The 23,353-nt window shown below is 46.4% G+C and overlaps 1 protein-coding gene across 1 annotated transcript in view; it reads right to left on the bottom strand.

The window, feature by feature from the left end:
- The window catches only part of Mre11 (MRE11 homolog, double strand break repair nuclease), a 46,408-nt gene that overhangs the window by 14,307 nt on the left and 8,748 nt on the right, over positions 1-23,353 (bottom strand). The window contains exons 4-13 of the mRNA XM_051198864.1: positions 22,556-22,643; positions 21,276-21,417; positions 18,382-18,496; positions 13,588-13,773; positions 10,751-10,922; positions 7,847-7,927; positions 5,600-5,726; positions 4,352-4,455; positions 3,104-3,277; positions 763-825 (exon numbers count right to left, since the gene is read on the bottom strand). Coding sequence (XP_051054821.1) covers positions 763-825; positions 3,104-3,277; positions 4,352-4,455; positions 5,600-5,726; positions 7,847-7,927; positions 10,751-10,922; positions 13,588-13,773; positions 18,382-18,496; positions 21,276-21,417; positions 22,556-22,643 — 1,252 coding nt within the window. The remainder of the gene's footprint in view (positions 1-762; positions 826-3,103; positions 3,278-4,351; positions 4,456-5,599; positions 5,727-7,846; positions 7,928-10,750; positions 10,923-13,587; positions 13,774-18,381; positions 18,497-21,275; positions 21,418-22,555; positions 22,644-23,353) is intronic.

A 23,353-nucleotide genomic window follows, 5' to 3' on the forward strand; every position in this document is an offset into this window, starting at 1 on the left:
CCTCCTGACTTTAGCCATCGACTGGCCACGCTTAACATTAAGATAACCTGGACCCGAGAAGACACTGGCTTCAAGGCAGAAATGTGTTCCGATTCCAGCACCACCATGTGACCCCGAGTCTAGTGGCAGTCCCCTCGTTTATAAAATAGAGATGTTAGTGCAAGCACAGAGCTATCAAAAATAACCTAGTAAATACCCCTTCACACACCTCACTTACTGCTCAGGAAACTCTGGTGGTCAGAGACCAGACCTCTTCCACACGTGCTAGTAAAAAGCAGGAACTCAGCACAACAGCTACGAAAACTGTAGACAGTAATGTAGACAACACCTCAAGCCAACATGTGTGAAATAACTGTGGCATGGTGACAGAAATCAAACTCAAGAACACGCAGCCAGAAAACAGGGGTGCACATTTCAATCATGACTGCAGCAAGCACTCACAGAGGCCCAGAACGTCAGCAAGCAGTTTCAAATCTTCATTCCCGACACTCGAGGGGACCGAGGACTTCAACCGTCTACCGTGAGATAACTCTGTATGTTGTTGTCATTAATGAGGACTCTTCCAATCTGCCCACCACGTGTACAAACGTATTTCAGTAAGAGCAGAAGGGACAATAGCAAGAGCCACACACTTGTCACTGGCGTGGCGAGAGACTTCACCCCCAGCCACATACTGTAGGGCGAGCTGTCCAAATGTACCCACTGGCTCTTCTGGTTCACAAAGCAACCTGCGGGCACAGAATGCTGCAGCTGGAAAATTACCTCTCTCACTTCGTCGTCTTCTTCGTTGGTATTTCTCTGTCTGCTTTCTCTGAAACGGCGGACCTAGACCAATAAAGACAGTCAGACACTGTAAGTTCTCAGAGCAGAGCCAATCGGATAAAGGTGGCAGGAGAGTCGTGGGCAACCTGATGGTGTTTTGGCCTGTGCAGCCGAAAGCCTGAAGCATCCACCTGGGCTCTCGTGGGAGAGCAGGGCAGAGGATGGGTGTCTTGCTTGGGAAATCTGCTCAACACACACAAAGAAGAGACTGAGCTGTGAAAGTCTGGATGAGAGGGACGGCTTGGGAAAAGTCAGCACCAACGCCAAGAAGCCGGATGAAATTAGAGGGTGGGTATGCAGGTGTAGGGGAAGGAATGAGCCCCTGAGAGTCCAGCTTAAGCGGATGGAGAGATGAAGGTTACCAAGAGAGACGACACTCCATCAAGGGGAGAAGGGCTCCCTAAGACCTGTAAGTTAACAATGTCTCAAGAGTTTGGCAGCAGTCAAAGTAGGGCCTGGACAGGGGGCTGGCCAAACAAGTCCCATGAAACCCTGGCGAGGGTGCAGCCTCACTGGGACTATGGGTCAGACGCCAGCATGGGAGCCAGGCATGGTGCACTCGGGAGGCAGAAGCAAGTAGATGCCTGTGAATCCTAGGCCAGTCTGGTCTACATAGTGAGCTCTAGGACAGCCAAAGCCACAGAGAGAGACTCTGTCTCAAAAATAAAAATAAAAAAAAAAAAAAAAAGGTTGGCAGAGTAAGGCACGGTGCTCAGGGTACCAAGTGTGCTAGAACGCAGTTGTAATAGGCACGACTAGAGGGCGCTGAGTCTGGCAGCAGGCAAACTGCTAGATATTGTTTTCATCCTCACAACCATGGGGGAGACTCCATTACTCACCGTCCATTGCACAGAGAGCTTAGCGAATTCAAGGAGCAGCGCACAAATGATGAGGCTCTTGACTCTGAGCACAGACTGCAGTCGAGAGGCCACGCTCTTGGCTACCACTGACATACAGACACACATACTGTGCAGCTCAGAAGTCAGTGTCACAACTAACCCAACACATCTAGAGTCACACAGACACCTGCTCCGACCTGAACATACTGTTTACACGCACCACCACAAGGCTTTAAGTGGGCCACGCTAAATGCATTAAGAGGCAAGGGTCTGCACTTATGAAATAAGTGTTTTGTCCTACAGAGAAGGTAATCCAAATCTGTAACTAGGTGCCGCCAGTGTGTTTGGAACTCTAGGTATTCACACTCATGCACACGATGAAAATGAGTGTGTCAGTGTATACGGCTCTGTGTTCTTACATATAGTACTGTTTGCCTATAACATTATACTGAAAATACTTTCCCATGTCTTTCCAACACACATGTAGCCCAGGCTGGCCTGAAGCTAATTATGCACTGAGGATGACCTTCAACCCCTGATCCTCCTACACCCACCTTCTAAACACACCTGTCCAAAATCCTCAGAGTTAATAGCTATAAAAACTCCTAGATTGTCCACGTGATGGTGCTCAATGACACAGTAGTTTCCTGACTATTCCCCACTGAGGTCAGCACTAGCAGTGACTTTTCTGCCTTTTCCTGTCTTCCTGTTGTCTTAGGAGAATTTCCTGCGGCCACACTAAGAAAGGACGTCCTCAGCCCCCAATGCCCACAGCCGCGCTGCGTTCATGAAGCTGCTCCAGCACGCCTCCTCCAGCAGTGCGCTTACGTCAGAGCTGACAAATCCATTTACTATTAATGGCCTTAGCTAACCGTGGTTAAATACAACCTTCTCAAGCTTGCCTGACATTCATACTTCCCTTTCCACGCCTTTTGTTCATGGCTCTACTGAAATGTTTAATATTTTCTAAAGCTTTATATGATGAGCCTTTTAATATTATATTGAAAATGTCAGCCTCTTCTTTTGCATGTCCACAAATAATTTATCCACATTTATAGCCTTTAAATTTGCTTTTTGACGTGCCAACATTTTAAATTTCACTCTCAATGGAAGTTTTTCTCTGTCGCTCCTGATATGCAGAGGGAAAACGTGCTCCGGGTGTGACTCAAAAGCGCAATCAAAAGTAACAAAAAAAGTACAGTAGCAGCAATCCTTACGCGGCAAGCTTCATTCCGGAGCATTCTCGGGAGTGCTGAAGGATGCCTTCTCTACATAGAACCAACCTTTACTCAGCACCAGCCACATGTCGAACTGTTTAATTTATTCCTCATGTTATCCCCTCAATTTTATAGGTGAGGAAACCAAACCAATCAGACGTAAACAGTGGCCAATCAAAAACAAACAAAACAGGACTTTTGAGAGCCTATCTACCGGCAGCTCACCTCCTCGTCGATCTTGTCTTCCAGAGCATCGATATGGCGCTCCTTAAGAAACCGCTGCGTCTTCTCCAGCTGGTACTTCACTAATTCCTCGATGGCATCTTTCTCTTCCTTGTCCACAAACTCTTGAACGGCTTCACCCATCCCTCTTTCTGTCAGCAGTGAGAGCTGAACATTCTGCGTAAGCAAACACGAGCTGTTTGATGCACAAGTACTATCTGTTCCTCACTCAGTCACTACTCAAGAGTGAAAGCATGTCTGTTACGGGAAAGGTAAGCTGGGGGTTTGGGGCTCGGCACACAGCACGTGGCCAATGGCTAGAAAGGAAAGGGCCAGAAAAAGGGGAGGGGAGGCAAATATAGTTGCAATTTCAGAGGCCTGAATGGCTGTGACCGTCCCCAGAAAAAAGCCATGTACGATGGCTGGAAATGAGGTGAAGCCACTGTGGGAGGCAAAATGGTGGTTGCAAACATTTCCCCATCTCACTCTGGGGCCTCTGACCACGTCTCATGTATGGGGAAGAGGGTCATCACCTGGCTTTAAACCGTGGAGATTGCCAGGGACTCTTCAGGCAGCCCTATATAATCACAGGGTTTCAGAAAGGAGCAGAGGGAGGCGTGACTGGGAAAACGGACAGAGATGCAACACTGCTGGCTGTGCACATAGACAGAGGAGACTCGGCCAGGGTAAGCAGCTCTGCTAGAGGCCGGGCAAGGCCAAGAAACAGACTCTTCCTCACGAGCGCCAAGGGGACATGGCCCAGCTGACACCTTGCTTTCAGCCCAGAGACCAATGCAATTTCTGAGCTACACAACTGCCAGCTCACAGGGGTGTGCATGCGTGTGTGTGTGTGTGTGTGTGTGTGTGTGTGTGTGTGTGTGTGTGCACGTGCGTATGTGCATGCGTGTGTGTGCACGTGCGTGCATGTTAAATAAATACAACCAAAGAAGTACAAGTAGCTCCACTATCATATGGTTGTTTTGGTTTAAAAAGAAGTAACTAAATGAAAAAACTACATTCAAACCTAAGATAAAATCTTAGATCAAGACTTATAACAGAAATAGAAGAGCAACACAGCGCCATCAATGAGTGCTGTTAATTATATCGCAACGGCCACCAAACACTCTGAAACAGACGACCTCACACCAGCTAGTTCACAGAACTCTGTGGAGTCATGCCACGTGTGCACTCTACACACGCCACACTGAACCTGCTGTCAGCCACCCTTGCAAACGTGAGCCGAGGAGCTACCTTCTCCGCAGTCTGGAAATACTGCTTCACCAGGTCTTCTACCCTGAGCGTCGTTCCTTCCGAAGGGGGTTTTGTGATGAGTTTCCCGAAGTTGATCTCTTCACCTATGGGGGGAAAACCCAGCAGCTTCTATGAATATTAAAAGAGTCGAACTCCTTGGCGGCTCCACATAAATTTGAGGTATAAAAGGACTGAAATTTGCTAATGTCCTTGGTGTTATTTTGTGTTTATTTCTTTTTCCACACAGCCCACACATACTTTAAAGACCATGGCTATTGCGCTCTTCTACTAAGACTGTTCCCAGACCTTCTTCACCAAGTAACTCTTGCAGAGAGCACCAGAGTCAAAACCCTCTCGCAAGAACAGAGACATCATCACTTGCTTCTTCCGCTATGCACACCTGTGCATTGATGATAGAAGGGTGGTGGGCAGAACTGCAGTTAGAGACAGTTGTGAGCCACACATGGGTGCTGGGAATGGAACCTAGGGCCTCTGAAGAGCAGCCAGTTACCTTTGAACCATCTCTCAACCCCATCATTCTTAATTTCTACCTCTGCTGAAAATTCTCTTACTGGCTATAAAAGAAAGGGCTCTCTATAATGGACATGATTGTTATTTCCTATGAAAACACATTGTTGTTTTCTAGTTAACAGGACACTAACTGTTTACAAAATTTAACTGGAAATGAACTATTCAATCATCAAAAATACCACACTACAGGACGCTTCTGGCTTCTGGTCTTGCTAAAGAAAGCACTAAGTCAAAATATTAAATATGCAAAAGTTGAAAATTCTACTCTGATCATTAATCCATGGTAGGAAGTACATACTATGGACAATAAAAACCTCAAGTCTGTGAGTGCTGTCACTTAACACCACACTGTAGAAAAGCTGTGCCTGCAGACAGAAGCCTTCCTCCTAGCCTTCATTAATCGCCACAGCTTTAAACACTGGATACTGCTGGGTGGGCCAGTACAAGCCTGAAGTCCCAGCACTCAGGACAAAGGATCCAGAGTGAGGCCAGACTGGGCTAGAGATCAAAGCCTTGTCTCCAAAAGCAAGTAAACAAACAACAAGAAAATACCCCAAATGCTCACTTTCAGAAGATAAAATATTCCCCTTACCATTTTTTGTCTAAAATTACAAATACTAAAATGTCTATTACTATTTTGCATTTATTTTACTAAAGACTGGTGTACACACAAATTTCAACAGATCATTCTGTGACTTTTTAAAGTAACCAGCTTACCTGTTTTTCCCTTTTGCTCCCTGTGCCTGAAAAAGTGGATGACATCTTTGGGGTTAGCAACTCGATCCACAAACTTCTGGCTAAAGCGAAGAACACTGAAAGGTTCAAAGCCTCCACTGTAGTCCACCTGCAAACATGGAAACAGCGCACCAGCTTTTGGAATCTGTATGTAGTTCTGTATCTATAGTATTTATGTCAATCTAAAAGGTCAATACTTTTACATTTCCAAACTCATGTTCTATGTTTAATGATCATGATGATGTTAAACCATTTGTCCTATTGACGGAATTATACCCAGAAGGGAAAGTTTGCACATACTTCTTGTTCTAGAAAACAAGGAAATGACATTCCAGCATGCTGGAATGTACTCCATCTCCCATGACAGTCTGGGCACACAGCACGGGTACTAGCTGAAACAGAGTGGGCCTTTTAGGTCCATTTCAAAGTAAAGAGATAAACCCTGCCCTGTACGGGCTGGTTTTGTGTGTCAACTTGACACAAACTAGAGCAGAGTCATCAGATAGGCAGGAAACTCAGCTGAGGAAATGCCTCCATGAGATCCAGCTGCAAGACATTTTCTCAATTAATGAGGCACGGGACAGGGTCCATCCCACTGTGGGTGGTGCCATCCTTGGGCTGGTGGTCCTGGGATCGGTCAGAAAGCAGATTTGGCCAGCCGGGGGAAGCAAGCCAGTAAGCAGCACCCTCCATGACCTCTAGGTTCCTGTCCTGACTCCTTCGGTGATGAACAGCAATGCTGAAGTATGAGCCAAATAAACCCTTTCATATCCAACTTGCTTTTTGGTCATGGTGTTTCATATCAGCAACAGAAGCCCTAAGACAAATCCTTAGCAAAATAAAACACCTTCAGTACACATCAGCTTATTCATCTGGGTCCTAGGGAGGCATCTCCAGACTGGACAAAAGCAAGTGCCAAGAAGATCCAGGCAGTGGGAACCCCATGTCGGTGGGTTCTGAGAAAGGGTTACCTACATGGTTTGAATGAGATGTCCCCCAGAGTCTCAGGCTCAGCAGGTGTGGCCCTGCTCAGGAAAGCATGTTTCCAGAGGGCAGCTTTGAGAGTAAAAAGCCTCAACTACTGCTAACCTGCACTCTCTGCTTCCCGGTGTGAGCCACTGTACCTGTCACCAGCTGCCTCTGTCCCAGCAGCATGGGCGCTAACCCTCTGAAACCGATATTTGTCTTTATTGCCAGGATTACTGTGGGAAAATCCACCCCCAAATGCGGGCGGCACCGTCTAGTAGGAGCGCCGATAACAGAAGACTGTTCCCTGTTTCCTCTCTAGCCTTCCTTCTTGCTGCCCGGTTGATTTACCCTGTTGCCGCACGCTGATTCCCTTGCTGATATTAAATGAGCATTTCCAGGCTCTGACCACAGACTGAGGCCCCAGTGAGCCTGCAGGAACCTTCCGGGTCTTCTCCAGATTGGGGCTGCTGAAGCACCAGCCTCCTGGACTGAGCACTGTCAGGTTCTCAGCCCCTCAGGTAACGAGCAGACAAATCTCTTGGGGATCTTGTCAGAAGGCAGCAAGGTCAATGTGGGACCTCGAGTTCCACTGTTGAACACTGGTGATGCTCAAGGTCACGCTTCCGAGTACCAGGACTTACAGATAAACAAGGAATGCTACCAAATGGTGTTAACACCGTAATACGCCAAGACAGAAAAGGCAGCTAAGACCCAGGAAGGGCTGGATGGAGACAGCTCAGAGAGGGCCTGAGAGTAATTCAGTGGCAAAACTGAGGTTACCTGCTCCATCAGAGCTCGATGATAGTGACCTGAGGAACGGAATGTCGGAAGGACTGCAGGCATGTGTATCTCGGGGCATGGAAGAAAATAAACTCAGAGGGGCTGGGGGACAGGAAAGCCCACTCCACCCTGCCCATCTCAGGGTGGGAAAGACAGGCTGACAGTGAACCTCACTCAGGGAGAGTCAGAGTGGATGCGATTCCTCCCTGGACCCTCACTCAGCAAGGCCAGGCTGCCCAGAGCGGAGCCAGACAGATAGAAAGAAATAATCTAGGAAATAACACAAGTATGAGTGATGTACCCAGACTATCAAATTCCCCCGAGATTAAAGCAAGCCTCATGGCTTCCCAAGTTCGCCTCTCTGCTGGCCTCCATTCCCTCACCATCCTAACCATTGCGCTCGCCACCTTTCGTAAAAGCACGTGGAGTCATATTATTATAGAAACCAACCGGTCAGGTTTAACTCACACCAGTACTTACCCGTAATCGGATAAGAGGCTTCTCTGGTTGAAGAGAATTCCCTAGCCGTTCGCGCTCGGCATTTTCAAGCATTTCTTCAATCTCAAGATAAAAATGGCAAAGTATTACATTTTGTGTGAATTGGTTGACACGGTTTATACTGCTGCAGGTGTTGGATCAGTCTGACCCCATCTTAAGGATGGAAGCCATTTTATTTCAAGGTCAGAACAAGTTCATTACTGTTTCCTGCAAAATCCAAGCTGACCTAAGTGCTTTAACCTGTTTCTGGAACCTGCCACGTTCCCCACCCTATGGAGTTGACTCACACCTTGAATGTACCCTGATGAGATCAGGTGCTCTGCCAAATAATTTAAAAACGTGAAGCCAAGTTCCTTTATAACCAAATTTTCCCTGGAAATCCTCCAACCCCTGAAAATGCCGTAGCCATACAGTTTTGGGAGTATGTAAGCCCAACCTTATCCTGTGTTCAATGCTGTAATTTCAAACCCCCCTTTAAGGAGATAGCCCTGTCTGGCAGACTATAAGCCTTGCTTAATTTGACCAAGGAGTTTGGGTAATGGTCTTTACTCTTGTTCAAAGTGAACAAAGTGAGTGTTTTTAATGTCGTAAGCTGTCTCCCACTGTACCAGGTCAGGCTTATAAAAGCTCAGAGATCCAAAAGCGAAAGCACATACTGCTCCACGGAGAGCTAAGGTTCAAGAGGGCAGATTTAATCCCGGCACATCTGCCTAATGGCTGCAGCTGTTTGTGAGCCTGAGCTCCTCTCCAGTCTGAGATTTTACAATGTTATCCTGCTCTCCCTGCCCCCACCAGTCTCATCCTGGGGTTACAGGCGTGCAGGGACTTTACCTCAGCTATCTGCTGCCGCTCCTTACGCACATGCGGGCACAGGACTTAAACAGTGGGTAATACAATCGGAGTGACACTGAATGTCTTACAGTCTACGGCGACTGTGCTGGGTGACTGCACTACTGCACAGAGCTGTCACAATGGGATCTGCTCGGCAGGTCTCAGATCAGCAGTCATGCACGGAGCACCCATGAGCAGGTGCTCAACGGGAAAGCTAGGAAGACAAGCATGGTGGCTCCTGGGTCCACGCAGCCCGGAGGCGCAAAGACCGAGTCTGAGGTGTCAGAGTGAGCTCCAGGCCGTTTCAAACATCAAAAAAGTTTAAAATACACAAAATCTGGACTGGAGAGTTGGCCCAGTGGTTAAGAGCACTGGCTGCTCTTCCAGAGGCATCAGGTTCGATTCCCAGCACCCACATGGCAGCTCACACATGTCTGTGACTCCAGTTCCAGGAGATCTAGCACCTTCACACAGACAGACAGACAGACAGCAAAACACGAATATATGTGAAATTAAAAAAAAAAAACAAAACAAACTTGTCCTCACAGGTGTGTGACAACTTAACTACAGACTATCTTAGGTAACAGCAGTGCATACGGCTTGATTCCCTGTTGTTAGCAACCACTCTCTCAAGATTCTTACGATTTTCCTAAGGGTAGGGCGTGCTGGGAATCCTGGCACCTGAGAGGGACAGGCAGGAGGTTCATGACAAACTCAGACCTCCTAACAAGAACCTGTCTCAAAAGAGAGGAGAAAGAGGGTTGGAAAACGAAGAGAAGATAGCAAGAAATTGGAGTTTAAGAGCAGGGTTGCAGTGGAGCTCAACCAGAGGTGGCTTCATCACGACTATAGGCAATGGGATTGCTGTGGCCAGTTTTATAAACTCGACACCTCAACTAGAGAAGCCCACTACCCTAGTCAGCCGTCTGAGAAGCCAGTCAGTGTGCAGCCTGCACACACTAAAGCTTCAGTTATAATCTGACCTCCTTCAGCCCTGACACTGGTCTGACCTGAGGTCCAGTGTGTGGTGAGAACATGGATTCGGAAACTAACGCACTCAGTGTAGACAAACTGCCTGGCATCTGTGACGCCCTGGATTCAATTCCCAGAAATAACACGGAAGAGGACGATGGACGAGGGGCAAAGGAGACAGAAAGAGAGAATGGGAGGTAGAACCTACCCACACACAGCATTGTGGATGGATTAAATGGTACCCTGGGACACGGGACCCAGGCAGTCAGTCCGCAGCACCGAGCACTATTACCATTTCCTACCTTACATGAGAATAAAATGTAAAGCCACGCCACGCTGGCAGACTGTCAGCGGTTAAGGCTATCGAGTCACCAGTCCACATATGGTAAAATGCACAGCCCTGCCTGCTACAGTAAGGCACCCAGAGCCTCTACAGAGGCAGGGATGGCAGCCATCTACACCAGAAAGGCAGGCTGAATTTTACGTGGAGTCGTTTCCAGGATGGGAGGAATGTGTAACGGAGATCAGAGGTGTAGGACCATAGTGTCCTCCAATCTCCAAAATCAATGTCTGCCTTCACAAGGAAGATAAACCGACTGTCAAACACAGATACAAGTGAGGAAATTGGAAGTGGAGAAATTGGAAGTCCTGGGAGAGTTAACAGCTCTACATCTAGCATTCTTTATGTTAAGCAACAAACAAAAGTCTTTGCCACTCAACATTCAGCCCCAAAACTCCATTTATTCTTCCTTAACCCTCTAGAGCTTAGGGGACATTGAGAGAGGCGAGGGAGTAGAATGTCAGAGCCAGGAGATGCGAGTGGCCGTGAGCATGACATAACTATTGCCATCATAAACTCACTGCAGCTGCATCGGGCTCGCACAAGCCCGCTAATGGTCGTAGATCAGCTACCTGATACGATGGATTCTGGGGAAGGGGCAGTCATCTTCAATTACGTACTCACTGATGACGAGCCCACCAGGCAAGAGAAAACAGATGGCCCCCTTAAACTCAATGAGTCACAAACAAAAAGACTGTGACCTCAGTGCCTGAGCTCAGCGCGCTCTCAAACACCGGAGTTACCTTCTCCAAGCAGAAGCTCTGGATGGCCTGGGTCACCTTAGGGTTGTCAGGGTTGAACAGGCTCGGGTGGTTAGCCAGAACCACGTCCTCCATGAAGAACTGTCTCACTGTGCGGAGAGGCAGCTTCTGCATGTTCATCTTCCTCCCTTTGACGCGCAGCAGGCCCACATGTCTACAACAGAACCAAGAGCTCAGGCACGAGGCAGACATCCACAGGAGTCAACCGGCTGGAGCACGTGCCTGTGATCCTGGCACCCAGGAGTCTGAGACAGGAGGATAACAAGCCAGAGGCCATCTGTGACCCCTTCCGAAACCAATAAAAGGCTCCATTTTTCTCTCAGTTCTTATAAAATATTTTCTTATGTTTTTAAAACAATGTTAATATTAATTTTTTCTTTCTTTCTTTTTTTTTTTTTTTTTTTTTTTTTTTAGTAGAAAATGGCAAGCATTCTTTTTCCTAAGAATAAAGTATCCTCCTCCAGCATCTCCGGTCTGAGCAAATACAGTCTCATAAAGGAACAAGCCTGACAACAGTATAATAAAACGCCACACAGGCCATGGCAAAGCCACAAGTGCGCCCGCTGCCATGCATTTTATACCAACATTCCCACAACCACCCACACCTGAGCAGATTCTACAGAAGCCGAGTTCACCGGATGTTAACAACTTAAATCCAATCACAACACTAGGCGCGCTAGCACATTCTTTAGTCCCAGCACTTGGGGGGACAAAGGATCATGAGTTCAAGGCCAGCCTGTGCTACACAGTGAGAAAACGGCTTAAAAGCCACCTCCCAACGTGAACACAACAGATATTAGATATGCTACAACAGCACATTTATAACCAGAAAAGTGGCTTCACAGGGATGGTCTTCTGTATAGACTTTGTAAAATTTGTAAATGTCTACACAGTAGATAATTTGAAACTCATTTTTTAAATGTCAGTCCTGAATTTTCCTAAAAGGCAGCAAAATCACCACCAACAACCACCAAACACTCTCAGTAAAAAGGCTCATCCTTGTCATCGTAGGAGCAAGTCAAGCCAGATCTTTAGTGCCATGACACCTCTAAAGGATCCTGCCAACTGCCATTGAAACTGCTCAAATTTGAATCTAATGTCATCAGAGTGGAAATTTTCGGAGGACCCTGTGAGGCTGCAGAACTACAGGCCAGAGAGACACAGAAATCCAGGAGCATCGACAACAGCAGGGCCCTGCAGGAGCCAAGGCTGAGCTGGGATGTTTTACCCCTAACGGCTATACCCGTGCATTAGAGAACATGGTGCCTTACGTGACTGCTCTCTACTGTGGTCACCCGTGTATTCCCTGTCACAGAGGAAGAGGGGAAGGGAATATGGGAGCTAGGCGCGATGCTGGCAATTACGCAGCTCCCTTAATAACTGCTGCCCTCCCTTAATAACTGAGCAAGAAGACCATGTCTAGGTAAGAAGCAGAAACTATTCAAGACCATGGAACTTACCAGAAAAACAAAACAAAACAAAAACAACAAAAAAACAAACAAAATCAAACCATTTTACCGTGGGAAAAAAAATGCACGCACAGCAAAGTTAGGACTTTGGTAGGGAGCCCATTTTATTCAATTCTTGGATTGTACTGTGAAGCATTTTATTAAATTATCTACCCAGCTACCCCACCTACCCTTCCCTATTATCTGCCACTTTAGTTTTTTGATGTCTTTCAAAGTGAACTATCGATATCTGTACTCCTCTTAAAGCAGCAAGCATTTGTTTAGTTTTTCTTTTTTCTTTTTTTTTTTTTTAATTTACCTAGGGATAAATGACACAATTAAAGTTAAAAAAAAAACAAAAACAAAAACAAAAAAACCACAAAACCAAGAAAACAGTGCCAGTACAATACCAACCCTTCAGACAGGAAGTGGCCTTCAGGGGAGGAGAGCTGGCTGGCAGGTTAAGCACCTGCCTGCAAGCCTCAAACTTGCCTTTCAGTTCTGAACCAAAACAAAGGGGAAGAGAGAACTGATTCCACAAAATTGTGCTCTGACCTCGCCACGGCATACGAGCACCCTCACACCCCTCCCTCTCCTACACACACACACACACACACAGAGACAGACACACACAGACACAGACACACACACACACACAGACAGACACACACACAGAGACACACACTCACACACACACACTCACACTCACACACAGACACACACAGAGACAGACACACACACACAGAGACACACACACACTCACACACAGACACACACACACACAGACACTCTCACACACACTGAGACACAGACACACACACACACAGAGACACACACACTCACACACAGACACACACTCTCACACAGAGACAGACACACATACTCACACACACACTCACACACAGACACACTCACACACAGAGACACACTCACACACAGACACACACTCACACACAGACACACACTCACACACAGACACACTCACACACAGAGACACACACACATACTCACACACACACAGACACACACTCACACAGAGACAGAGACACACACAGACACACTCTCACTCACACACACTCACACACAGACACACACACACAGAGACAGACACACATACTCACACACACCACACACAGACACACACTCACACACAGACACACACTCACAGAGACAGAGACACACACAGACACACTCTCACTCACACACACACTCACACACAGACACACACTCACACACACACACACACATGTAATGAATGAAATCTAAGGACTAAATAAGCTGCTCTCTGCTGTCAGTCCATGGCTGTGGGGTAACCAGACTACAGCAAGGACCTCTGAAGAACTGGCTGAGAACATGTGAGTGTGTACTTACTTCTTCACAGCTTCCCCGGGGGAAAGAGAAGTCACCACTGAGCTTCCAGGCTGAGACACGTAGAAGAGCTGCTGCTCGTTTTTGGTTGGGCCAATTTTACACTCATGTTCATGGCCCCAGATAACGAGGTCAATGAAGTCATCCAAAAACTGTTCTGGAATGAAGTTGGTACTTCCGTGTTTACTCCTACACCAAGATTTAAGAGCAAAACATAAGTTCACAGCAGTAAGGGCAAATTCCATGTCAGGTCTACTCAGATCTTTTTTCTCTATCCTTGTCAGAAACTGCCCAAGCCAAAGGTATCGTATCGAATTCCAAAAAGAGATATACAAACTTGCCAGGCATAATCAAACCAGAGGCCTGACAGGAAGCAGGACGAGGCCAGGTCCGTGCTGAAAGAAGATGGCAAAGTTTACAGAGACTCTGGTCAAGTCAGGAAAACAAGAGCTCTGTCCACCACAAATTCACAAGTGGACCGGATTCCATCCCCCAGAAAGACAGAAAAAGAAAAGGGAGTTAAAGGTAAACTTCATGATAAAATAACCAAGTATAAATGTGTCCAGTGACTTTAACATCACCTGTTTCTTTCGATCATAGAAAGGAGGAATAAAATGGTCATATTAACTTGAAAGATCGCAGAACACTGAAATGCAATGACCTCATTGAAAGCTGTGAGTGGTAGAATATTGCTTTCAGGTGTGTGACTTCCGTTTATGCTGTATTTATTTAACTCTATGAAGCAGAGTTACTGTGCCTGGTGCTCCTAATAGAGCTAACGGCCAATAGTGAGGCCGGAACAAGGACAGGCAGGGCTGGCAGACAGAGAGTATAAACAGAAGGAGAAACAAGGAGCAGAGAGCCAGCACCAAAAACAAGGAGAGAAGGACTTCAGGGGCCAGACAGACAGCCGGCCAGGCAGACAGCCGGCCAGGCAGACAGCCGGCCAGGCAGACAGCCGGCCAGGCAGACAGCCGGCCAGGCAGACAGCCGGCCAGGCAGACAGCCGGCCAGGCAGACGCGGAGAAAGAAGTAAAGAAAGACGTAAAGAAGAAAGATAAAAGCCCAGAGGGAAAAGAAAGACGGGTTAATTTAAGAAAATCTAGCTGGGCATTCCTAACTAAGAGTAAGTGGCCATGTGTGGTTCATTTGGGAGCTGGGTGGCAGGCCCCGAAGACTACAGCTGTGCTTGCTGAGTTAGGCCTCTGGGAGGAGGGAATCCATCTGGGAGGACAGAGTGCCCTCCATCCAGGGAAGGGCAGGCACGGAAGCCACCACGTGAGAACAGCAAGGGCAAGAGCAGGCAGCTTAACCCAGGCAAGATGGAAAGCGAAGTTCAGAAGGCAGGGGCTGTGAGGTGTGTGGAAAAGCAGGGCACAGTCAAACACAGCGCAATGGCCTTTTCTGGAAGGGGCAGTGACGCTGGCCGCTTGCTGACTACAGTGCTTGCCAGCTTCAGCAAGAGCAGGGCAGGTCATTGTAAAGTACAGATAGAGTAAAATGCAAAGGCTGACGCACACACAGCCAACTGAGCAACCCTGTTCTCCAGAACTCTTACACAGGTAGTAACAGTAGCTGTGTGTAGGAACGAGAAGGGGAAGAAGCCAATCTAAGTGTCTGTAAGACCACACATGGAAAGGAAGACAGGAAGGAAGCGCCACAGCTTTGAACCTGGCCCCCGACTAGATGAGGAGGAGCACGGGCTGAAGTCACAGACGACTCTAGTGGGGAAGGTGTCTTCCAGCCATCTTAGATCCCTCCATTGAGGATTCTCCATTCAGTTCCGTACCCCGCTTTTTAATTGGATTAGTTGGTGTTTTGTGTCTAGCTTCTTGAGTTCTTTGTATATTTTGGAGATCAGCCCTCTGTCAGATGTGGGGTTGGTGAAGATCTCCCATTCTGTGGGTTTGGTTTTGTTGTCTGTCTTTTGCCTTACAGAGCTTCTCAGTTTCAGGAGGTCCAATTTATTAATTGTTGATCTCAGTGCTACTGGTGTTATGTTCAGGAAGCGGTCTCCTGTACCAATTTATTCAAGGACACCTCCCACTTTCTCTTCCAAAGTCCAGTGTAGCTGAGTTTATGTTGAGGTCTTTGATCCACTTGCACTCAAGTTGTGTGCATGGCGATAGACATGGGTCTATCTGCAGTCTTCTACATGCCAGCACCATTTGTTGAAGATGCTTTCTTTTTCCCATTGTATAAATTTAGCTTCTTTGTCACAAATCAGGTGTCCGTGGGTGTGTGGGTTAGTATCAGAGGTTTCAATTCAATTCCATTTATCTACCTGTCTATTTTTATGCCAATACCAAGCTGTTTTCAGGACTATAGTCCTATAATAGTGTTTGAAGTCAGGGATGGTGATGACCCCAGAAGTTCCTCTATTGTACAGGGTTGTTTTGGCCATCCTGGGTCATTTGTTTTTCCATATAAAGTTGAGTATTGTCCTTTCAAGGCCTGTGAAGAACTGTGCTGAGATATTGATGGGGATTGCATTGAATCTGTAGATTGCTTTTGGCAAGATTGCCAAATTTACTATGTTTATCCTATCTATTCAAGAGCATGGGAGATCTTTCCATTTTCTGGTATCTTCATTAATTTCTTTCTTTAAAGACTCAAAGTTCTTATTATGTAGATCTTTTACTTGTTTGGTAAGCGTTACACCAAGATACTTTATGTTGCTTGTGGCTATTGTAAAGGGTGATGTTTCTCTGATTTCTTTCTCAGCCTCTTTGTCGTCTGAACAAAGTAGGGCTACTGACTTTTTTGAGTTTATCTTGTATCCTGCTAGTTTGCTGAAGGTGTTTATCAGCTGTAGGAGTTTTTCAGGTCACTTATGTAAACTATCATATCATCTGCAAATAGAGAAAGCTTGATTTCTTCCTTTCCAATTTGTATCCCCTTGATCTCCGTTTGTTGTCTTATTGCTTGTCCTCAAGTACAGTATTGAAGAGATATGGAGAGAGTGGACAGCCTTGTCTTGTTCCTGATTTTGGAGGAATCACACTGAGTTTCTCTCCATTCAGTTTGATGTGGGCTGTTGGTTTACTGTACTCTTATTATGTTTAGATATGCTCCTGTTTGATGGGAGAGGTCATCTCGGTGTACGTTAATTGGGGCAGAAGTACTCCTTACCCCTGCTATCCCTGATCTCTCCAAGACCTTTATCATGAAAGGGTGTTGGATTTTGTCAAAGGCTTTTTCAGCATCTAGTGAGATGATCATGCTGTTTTTCTTTTTCGGTTTGTTTATATGGTGGATCACGTTGATAGATTTTCATATGTTAAACCATCTCTGCATTCCCAGGATGAAGCCTACTTGGTCATGGTGGATGATTTCTCTGATGTCTTCTTGGAATCGATTTGCCAGTATTTTATTGAGTATTTTTGTTTTGTTTTTCGAGACAGGTTTTCTCTGTGTAGCTCTAGAGGCTGTCCTAGAACTAGCTCTGTAGACCAGGCTGGCCTGGAACTCACAGAGATCTGTCTGCCTCTGCCTCCTGAGAGCTGGGATTAAAGGTGTCCACCACCAATGCCCCCTTAAACAAACAGTACAAATCTTATACTAAAATGCTACCTGCTAGACATAGTCACTTCCCAGACTCAAGTTAGTCCCCAACAGTGTCACGGGAAGCAAGGTATCCACGTGGTTATAATGTATTTTTCCCAAATACTAATTTCAAAAGATAAAATGGGAACTACACTGAAGAGCAAGCTGCAGAACACCCCTTGATCAGACATGAGCATCACCAACTTCTGTGGTGAGATGTCACACATCAATGCCCAGCAGGGCTTTCCATCTTCCATTATGGCTTAATTTTTTTTGAATAATGGGTTTTATCTCCCTCTTTTCCCTGTGTGGTACAAGGTAAGATAGAAAAGGAATGCTCAGCAGTGGTGTCAAGGTTCAAGAAATTCACACATACCAAAACACGCCTGAGTCACAGGTTCACACATACCAAAACACGCCTGAGTCACAGGTTCTTACTTCTAAGACTTGCATTGGCCTAGCACTTAGCCTAAATGCGCTCCAATCTCCAATACACTGCAGAGTTGGGCCCAAATCCCCGGAGTCTTCAGAGGCTTCCCAGCCGTCGCTCTCCTCTTCCAGCTTCCTGCAGTCACCCTACCACCTCACCTCACATTTCCACCAAGCTTCCCCCGGCTTTTCTCCCTCCCAATCTACCAAAGGCTCTACCTACAGAATAAACCTCCTACAGCCACTAGCGAAAGACAGCCGATCTAGCTACGTTTCTCGAAGGGCATTCACACAGCACACACAAACACACAGATGTGTGGAAGTGCTCACTGCATGTGAAATAAAATGCTCACTGACAGAAGAAAGACACAGCTACTGATCAATAACACTTCTACACATGAGGAAGGATGAAATTCAGAAATGTAATATTAAAAACTTGTTATCTATGACACACAGCGATTCCTAATATACTAAGTATCTTCTATCGATACCACAGTCAACAGTAAAGCACATGGAATGATTAACACAACCCAAATAACGATTCCTAAGGGGCATGAGGGAACAGATGGGATGGCCCAGGGATAGCAGTGCTCTCTTAGCTGTGTCAGAGTCTGTTACGGTTACTCTCATGTCTCACCCATTCCAAGGGATCAGCCTTTCACAGGGATCGATTCTCATGGACTGGCCTCAGCCTCAAGCTGCACCAGCAGGGTGACCCCCTCCTGACCCCTCCTGGTGATGGTGATGGAGTCGGGCCTTTACTAAGTCCTGTACAAACAGGCCATGGGAGCCTTAGGGCTTCGCTTATTAGAGTATTTTTACCTGTTCTGATGAATCACAAATAAGTTAAACCATGAGTTCTCGTCTTCCTTTGGCCTCAGCATCGTTACTTTCTTATTGACAAACATCCGATAGAGCCTTTCATCAGGAATGGACCCTGTGGAAAAACACACTATGTTAAAACCATTTTCCCACTGGGGATTCAAAAGGTGAGTACGTTTTACTTCTAAATTATGCATTTCTCAAAGGACTACATTTTCCTGTTCAGATATCTGAATTCTGGAATCACATGTATAAACGGCATCTATTAACAAATGCCCCAGGTTCATGTACGACAGCACTCGGGAGCATTCAAAGAATAGTTTCCACTTTAGAAACAAGGATACTATGTAAGAGAAATAAATTCTATGCTTACATCCCCATCAGAATGTCTAGTAACATAATTCTCACCCCTTCACTATGAATGGTAAGAATGCACTTTTCAACTATGATATACCATGCACAAAAATTAACACATGAAAATGCTGAGATGTTCTAAAATCTATTTTAAGGTCCGATACTACTGTACACACTGAGTTTGTGCTTTTTAGTAATTTAATCATTTTTAAGTAATTCTTCCTATACTCAGAAACCTGCTTTGGTTCAGCAGAAGACAAAGAAAACAAGTAACAAAATGGCAATAAATTTGCACCGTTGTGTTAGAAGCAAAGGCAAAGACACCAACACAGAGAGCAACTGTGGAGCTGGAGAGGCATAAGCAAGGCCACCACTTCACATTCTGGCCACAGAAGGCAAGCCAGTGGCTGGACACAAAGGGAGGCCTGGTGTATGGATAAATGGTGAGGTGGGCACAGGACAGTCAGGGCCAGCTCACAAGCAGCTTCCCGGGCGCTGGGCATGTGGAGAACACCGGTGTGAGGGAGCAGGGGCGCCCTCTGCTGCCCCAACACCCACAGGGGTAAGAACTGTGAGCAACGTGGGGACAGCAGGCTCCAGACTGGGGTGGGGAGGGCGCCGAGAACTTGGTGATCACAAAGCACACGTTCTAGGTTTAGCGTGGAGTAGGCCAGCTAAGGAGGACAGCAAGGCACAGTCCAAATGTAAGAGCAAACCATTGGCTTGTGTTCTATCAGATTCAGATATAAAGCACAATAAAGGGGCTTTACACATTATTTCTAGCCTCAAAAACAGTGCTTAGTTTCTTTCATTCATATGTAATAAAGCCTAGCATAAAAAACTTTCCTGCAGAGCACTAAAGAAATGGAAAACAGATCTTAACTCTAAAAACAAAGAAAAAGAAAAAGAAACAGAAAACAGAAGCCAGAAGTAGTGGCGCACGCCTTTGATCCCAGCACTTAGGAGGCAGAGGCAGGTGGATCTCTGAGTTCAAGGCCAGCCTGGTCTACAGAGTGAGGTCCAGGACAGCTAGAGCTGCAAAGTGAGACCCTGCCTTGAAAAAAAATCAAATAACCAAAAAATCAAAGAGAAATGGGGGGGGGGGGTGAAGGAGGAAGGGAGGGAGGGAGGGAGGGAGGGAGGGAGGGAGGGAGGGAGGGAGGGAGGGGAAACAATGAAACTGATAAAAGTGTGTGTGAGAGAGAGCGAGAGCGGTGAGCATGCCGAGGAGTGTGCAGTGGAAACCAGAGGTCAAACTTGAGTGTCATCTTTGGGCGCCATCCGCCTTGTTTTGAAGATAGTCTCCAACTGGTCTACAGTCTCCTGATTTGGCTCTGCTGGCTTCCCAGTGAGCCCTGAGGATTTCCCCCTCTTCGCCTCCCCAGTGCTAGGATTGCAAGCACAAAACAGCACACACAGGCTAAAGCAGATGTCTGGGTCTGCTTTCACATAAGAAACACTGAGCCGAACTCCTGGAATCCAGTTGCAGAGAGGGAGGAGTGATGAGCAAAGAAGGGTCAAGACCAGGCTGGAGAAACCCACAGAAACTTCTGAACAAGGGGGGAGCTCATGGACTCCAGTCTGACAGCTGGGAAACCAGCATAGGACCAACCCAGACCCTCTGAGTGTGGGTGTTAGTCAGGAGGCCTGGGCAGTCTGTGGGGCTTCTGGTAATGGATCAGTATTCATCCCTAGTGTAGGAATGGACTTTGGGAGCCCATTCCACACAGAGGGATACTCTCTCAGCCTAGACACATGGGGGAGGGCCTGGGCCCTGGTCCAATTGATATGACAGACTTTGAAGACTCCCATGGAAGGCCTCACCCTCCCTGGGGAGCAGAAAGGGGATGGGATAGGGGCTGGTGGGGGGCAGGGGAGGAGGGGAGGGTGAGGGAATTGGGATTGACATGTAAAACAAGCTTGTTTCAAATTTATATTTAAAAATTAATAATAATAATGTCTGTTGTAGAACAGGTGATATTGTGATCCACTAATGCACCAGATATATAATTTTCTACCAGTCACACTGAAACAAGTAAAATAGCAAAATTACTTTTTAACATATATAATCAGTTACTAATGGGTCTTCCTCCATCTCTATGTCTAGTGTGTTACAACTCACAGTAGCCAGATTTCAGTCTCCCAGATGGAAAAGGCTAGTGTCGGGGTACCAGACAGGATGCTCTGACCTCTCAGACTTCTACAACATGAAATGCAGTTCTGCTTAGTAGCGTGCTTTCTAAATGTGACTAAAGAAAAGGTCCAGAGCAATAAACAGAAACTAGGCAAAGTGTTCGTTTGTTGTTTTTTTCTACCAAAACTGCCATTAAGTATGGATAGTTATCCGCCCTTAGAAATACTCCAAACACTTTTAGCAGAGCATTCCACCGTGTTTTAATTATCAATAAGGAATAATCACATGTGCCTGATCTGGAAGTCACTTGGTCCAAATGGTCTCTAAAACTGTATTTGCCAACTGTCCACACAATTATTGACTGAAGTGCAGAACGGATACCATCTGACCTAAGCCAAGCACCTACCCAGGCCGTACAGAGCGAGTTTTGTGCTTCCTTTCTGCAGCAGAACTGGACTAATGTCAATCTTCTCCACAGACAATGACCGTCCAAAGTGATTCACAAAGCCAGCACAGCTTAAAATATCCAGGGCACAGAGGGCATCTGCCTGCGGGAAAGTTCCAAAGAGCATGAGTGTCCACAGAAATCGGTGGCCTGGGTGAGGATCATACCACCCTACAGTCTGAGCAAAGCACTCCACAGCAAAGGCACACTCTGCAGACCACAGGCTAAGTGTGTCTTCCTCACAAAACTTGGGGTCAAAGTATTTTCAGATTTGGGGTTTTCTTGAGTTGAGAATGTCTGCGCAGATCTTACCGGTGAGAATCCCCAGGTGAAATCCCAAAACCTAAAATAATCTATACCCAAAAACTTCTGAGTCTCAACTTGGAGATTTTTCTAGCACATTTAGCTCATTAATTTTTGAATTAAGGACACTCAATTGGTAATTACAAAAACAGATTATGGGAGTGTCTTCTCAAAACAAACCCCAACAGTAAGTGGTTGCTACCTTTTCCCACCTACATATCATCCACAGCAGCAGACAGCATCTGCTGAAGCAAAGCCAGGACCTCATCACTACCATGATGCCATGGCCCCCGGGACGGGTGCAGCTGTGAAGTAAGCGCCTTGGGATGTGAAGCAGACCTTTTATAAAATGGAATTCTGGGGGGGAGCTGGGCGACCACACTAACGTCACAGTGACAGAAGACACAAAGGCACTTGGTATTTGTACTGCCATGCCGACTTCCTTACCAAACAGGGGACAAAGTAACTGAATCTAGACTTAAAATGCTAAAGGAAACGGTCATTTTTACGGTGAGAATCCAGGAGCTCTGAGTAGTCAATCACTCATACGCCCGGCTACTCACTGTGAGCCAAACTCCAAAGAAACAAAAGCAAGGCTCCAGCAGGCCCTCTACCAGGGCTGTAATTCCAGCTAGGTACAGGCTGAGGCAGATCACAGGCTCCAAGCCAGCCGGGGCAACTTAATGAGACCTTGTCTCAAAGAGTAACGCGAGGGCTGAGGACGGCAGAGCTGCCGCCTGGCTGTGTCAGATGCTGGCTTCCACCCTCAGTATTGCAGGAGGACAGCATGGCTCTCTCATTCAACAACTCTCGCTCCATACTGAAACCAACACACAAACACACACAAAAACATCACAAACTGCAAAGTATTAGAAAAGGGGGGAGCGCTTTGCACTCATTCAATGCCATTCCTAACATTCCAACAGATTTGTAATTACCCCTGTGGGATCGTCATGGTTGCCATGGATACTAAAGACTGGAATGGAAATGTTGAGATTGCCATCCTGATAGTTCACCCACGGAAACCTTAAAAGAAAAAGAGCACAAGTTTCTGTAAGGGATAAAAACTGTTTCTCCCAAACTTTCCTCCCAAGCAGTAATGTACTAGGTTACTACAAACCCTCACTGACAGACAATCCCAACCCAGTGCTGGAAACGAACTATGAAATTAAATGTCTGAAAGTACGAAGTATACGAATGCCTAAGAGTAGACAGCTGGTAACTGGGAAGTTGGTAGGCCTCTAACATGTTTAACTGTTTGTGCAAGGCTTCTCCTTAGAGCTTGGAGAAGAAACAGAAACAGAAAAAACAATCCGTTCCCATACAATGGTGCTGCTGCCCAGGGATGTGGAATCCACCAGCTCCACTGCATCCCTATGGTCAGTTTAGTCCCTGCCCAGCCCTTCCCCAGCCATCAGGCTCCTCTTCTCTGTGACAATAAGGTAAGCAATTTCTATTCTCTTTCCAAAAATTCACCTATATACGTAAAAAGAAAAAAAGTACACTTCTTCCTTCTTATACATGGTAGCACAATATGGCTTTCTGTCCCTCTTGACTCCAGAGTAGAGCTGACTGTGTAGAGCTTGAGCAAACCCCCACCATTTAGTCTCTTCCTGGCCTTGTTTTCCAAGTGAGGCCACAGTGAATGTGTACCACAGGCCATTCCTCCCAACCTCGGCCACATGGTTACTATCAACCCTTTAAATCCACACCAGCAGTTCTGAACCCTGCCACAA

Source organism: Phodopus roborovskii, unplaced genomic scaffold, assembly GCF_943737965.1.
Source record: "Phodopus roborovskii unplaced genomic scaffold, PHOROB, whole genome shotgun sequence".
Lineage (NCBI taxonomy): Eukaryota > Metazoa > Chordata > Mammalia > Rodentia > Cricetidae > Phodopus > Phodopus roborovskii.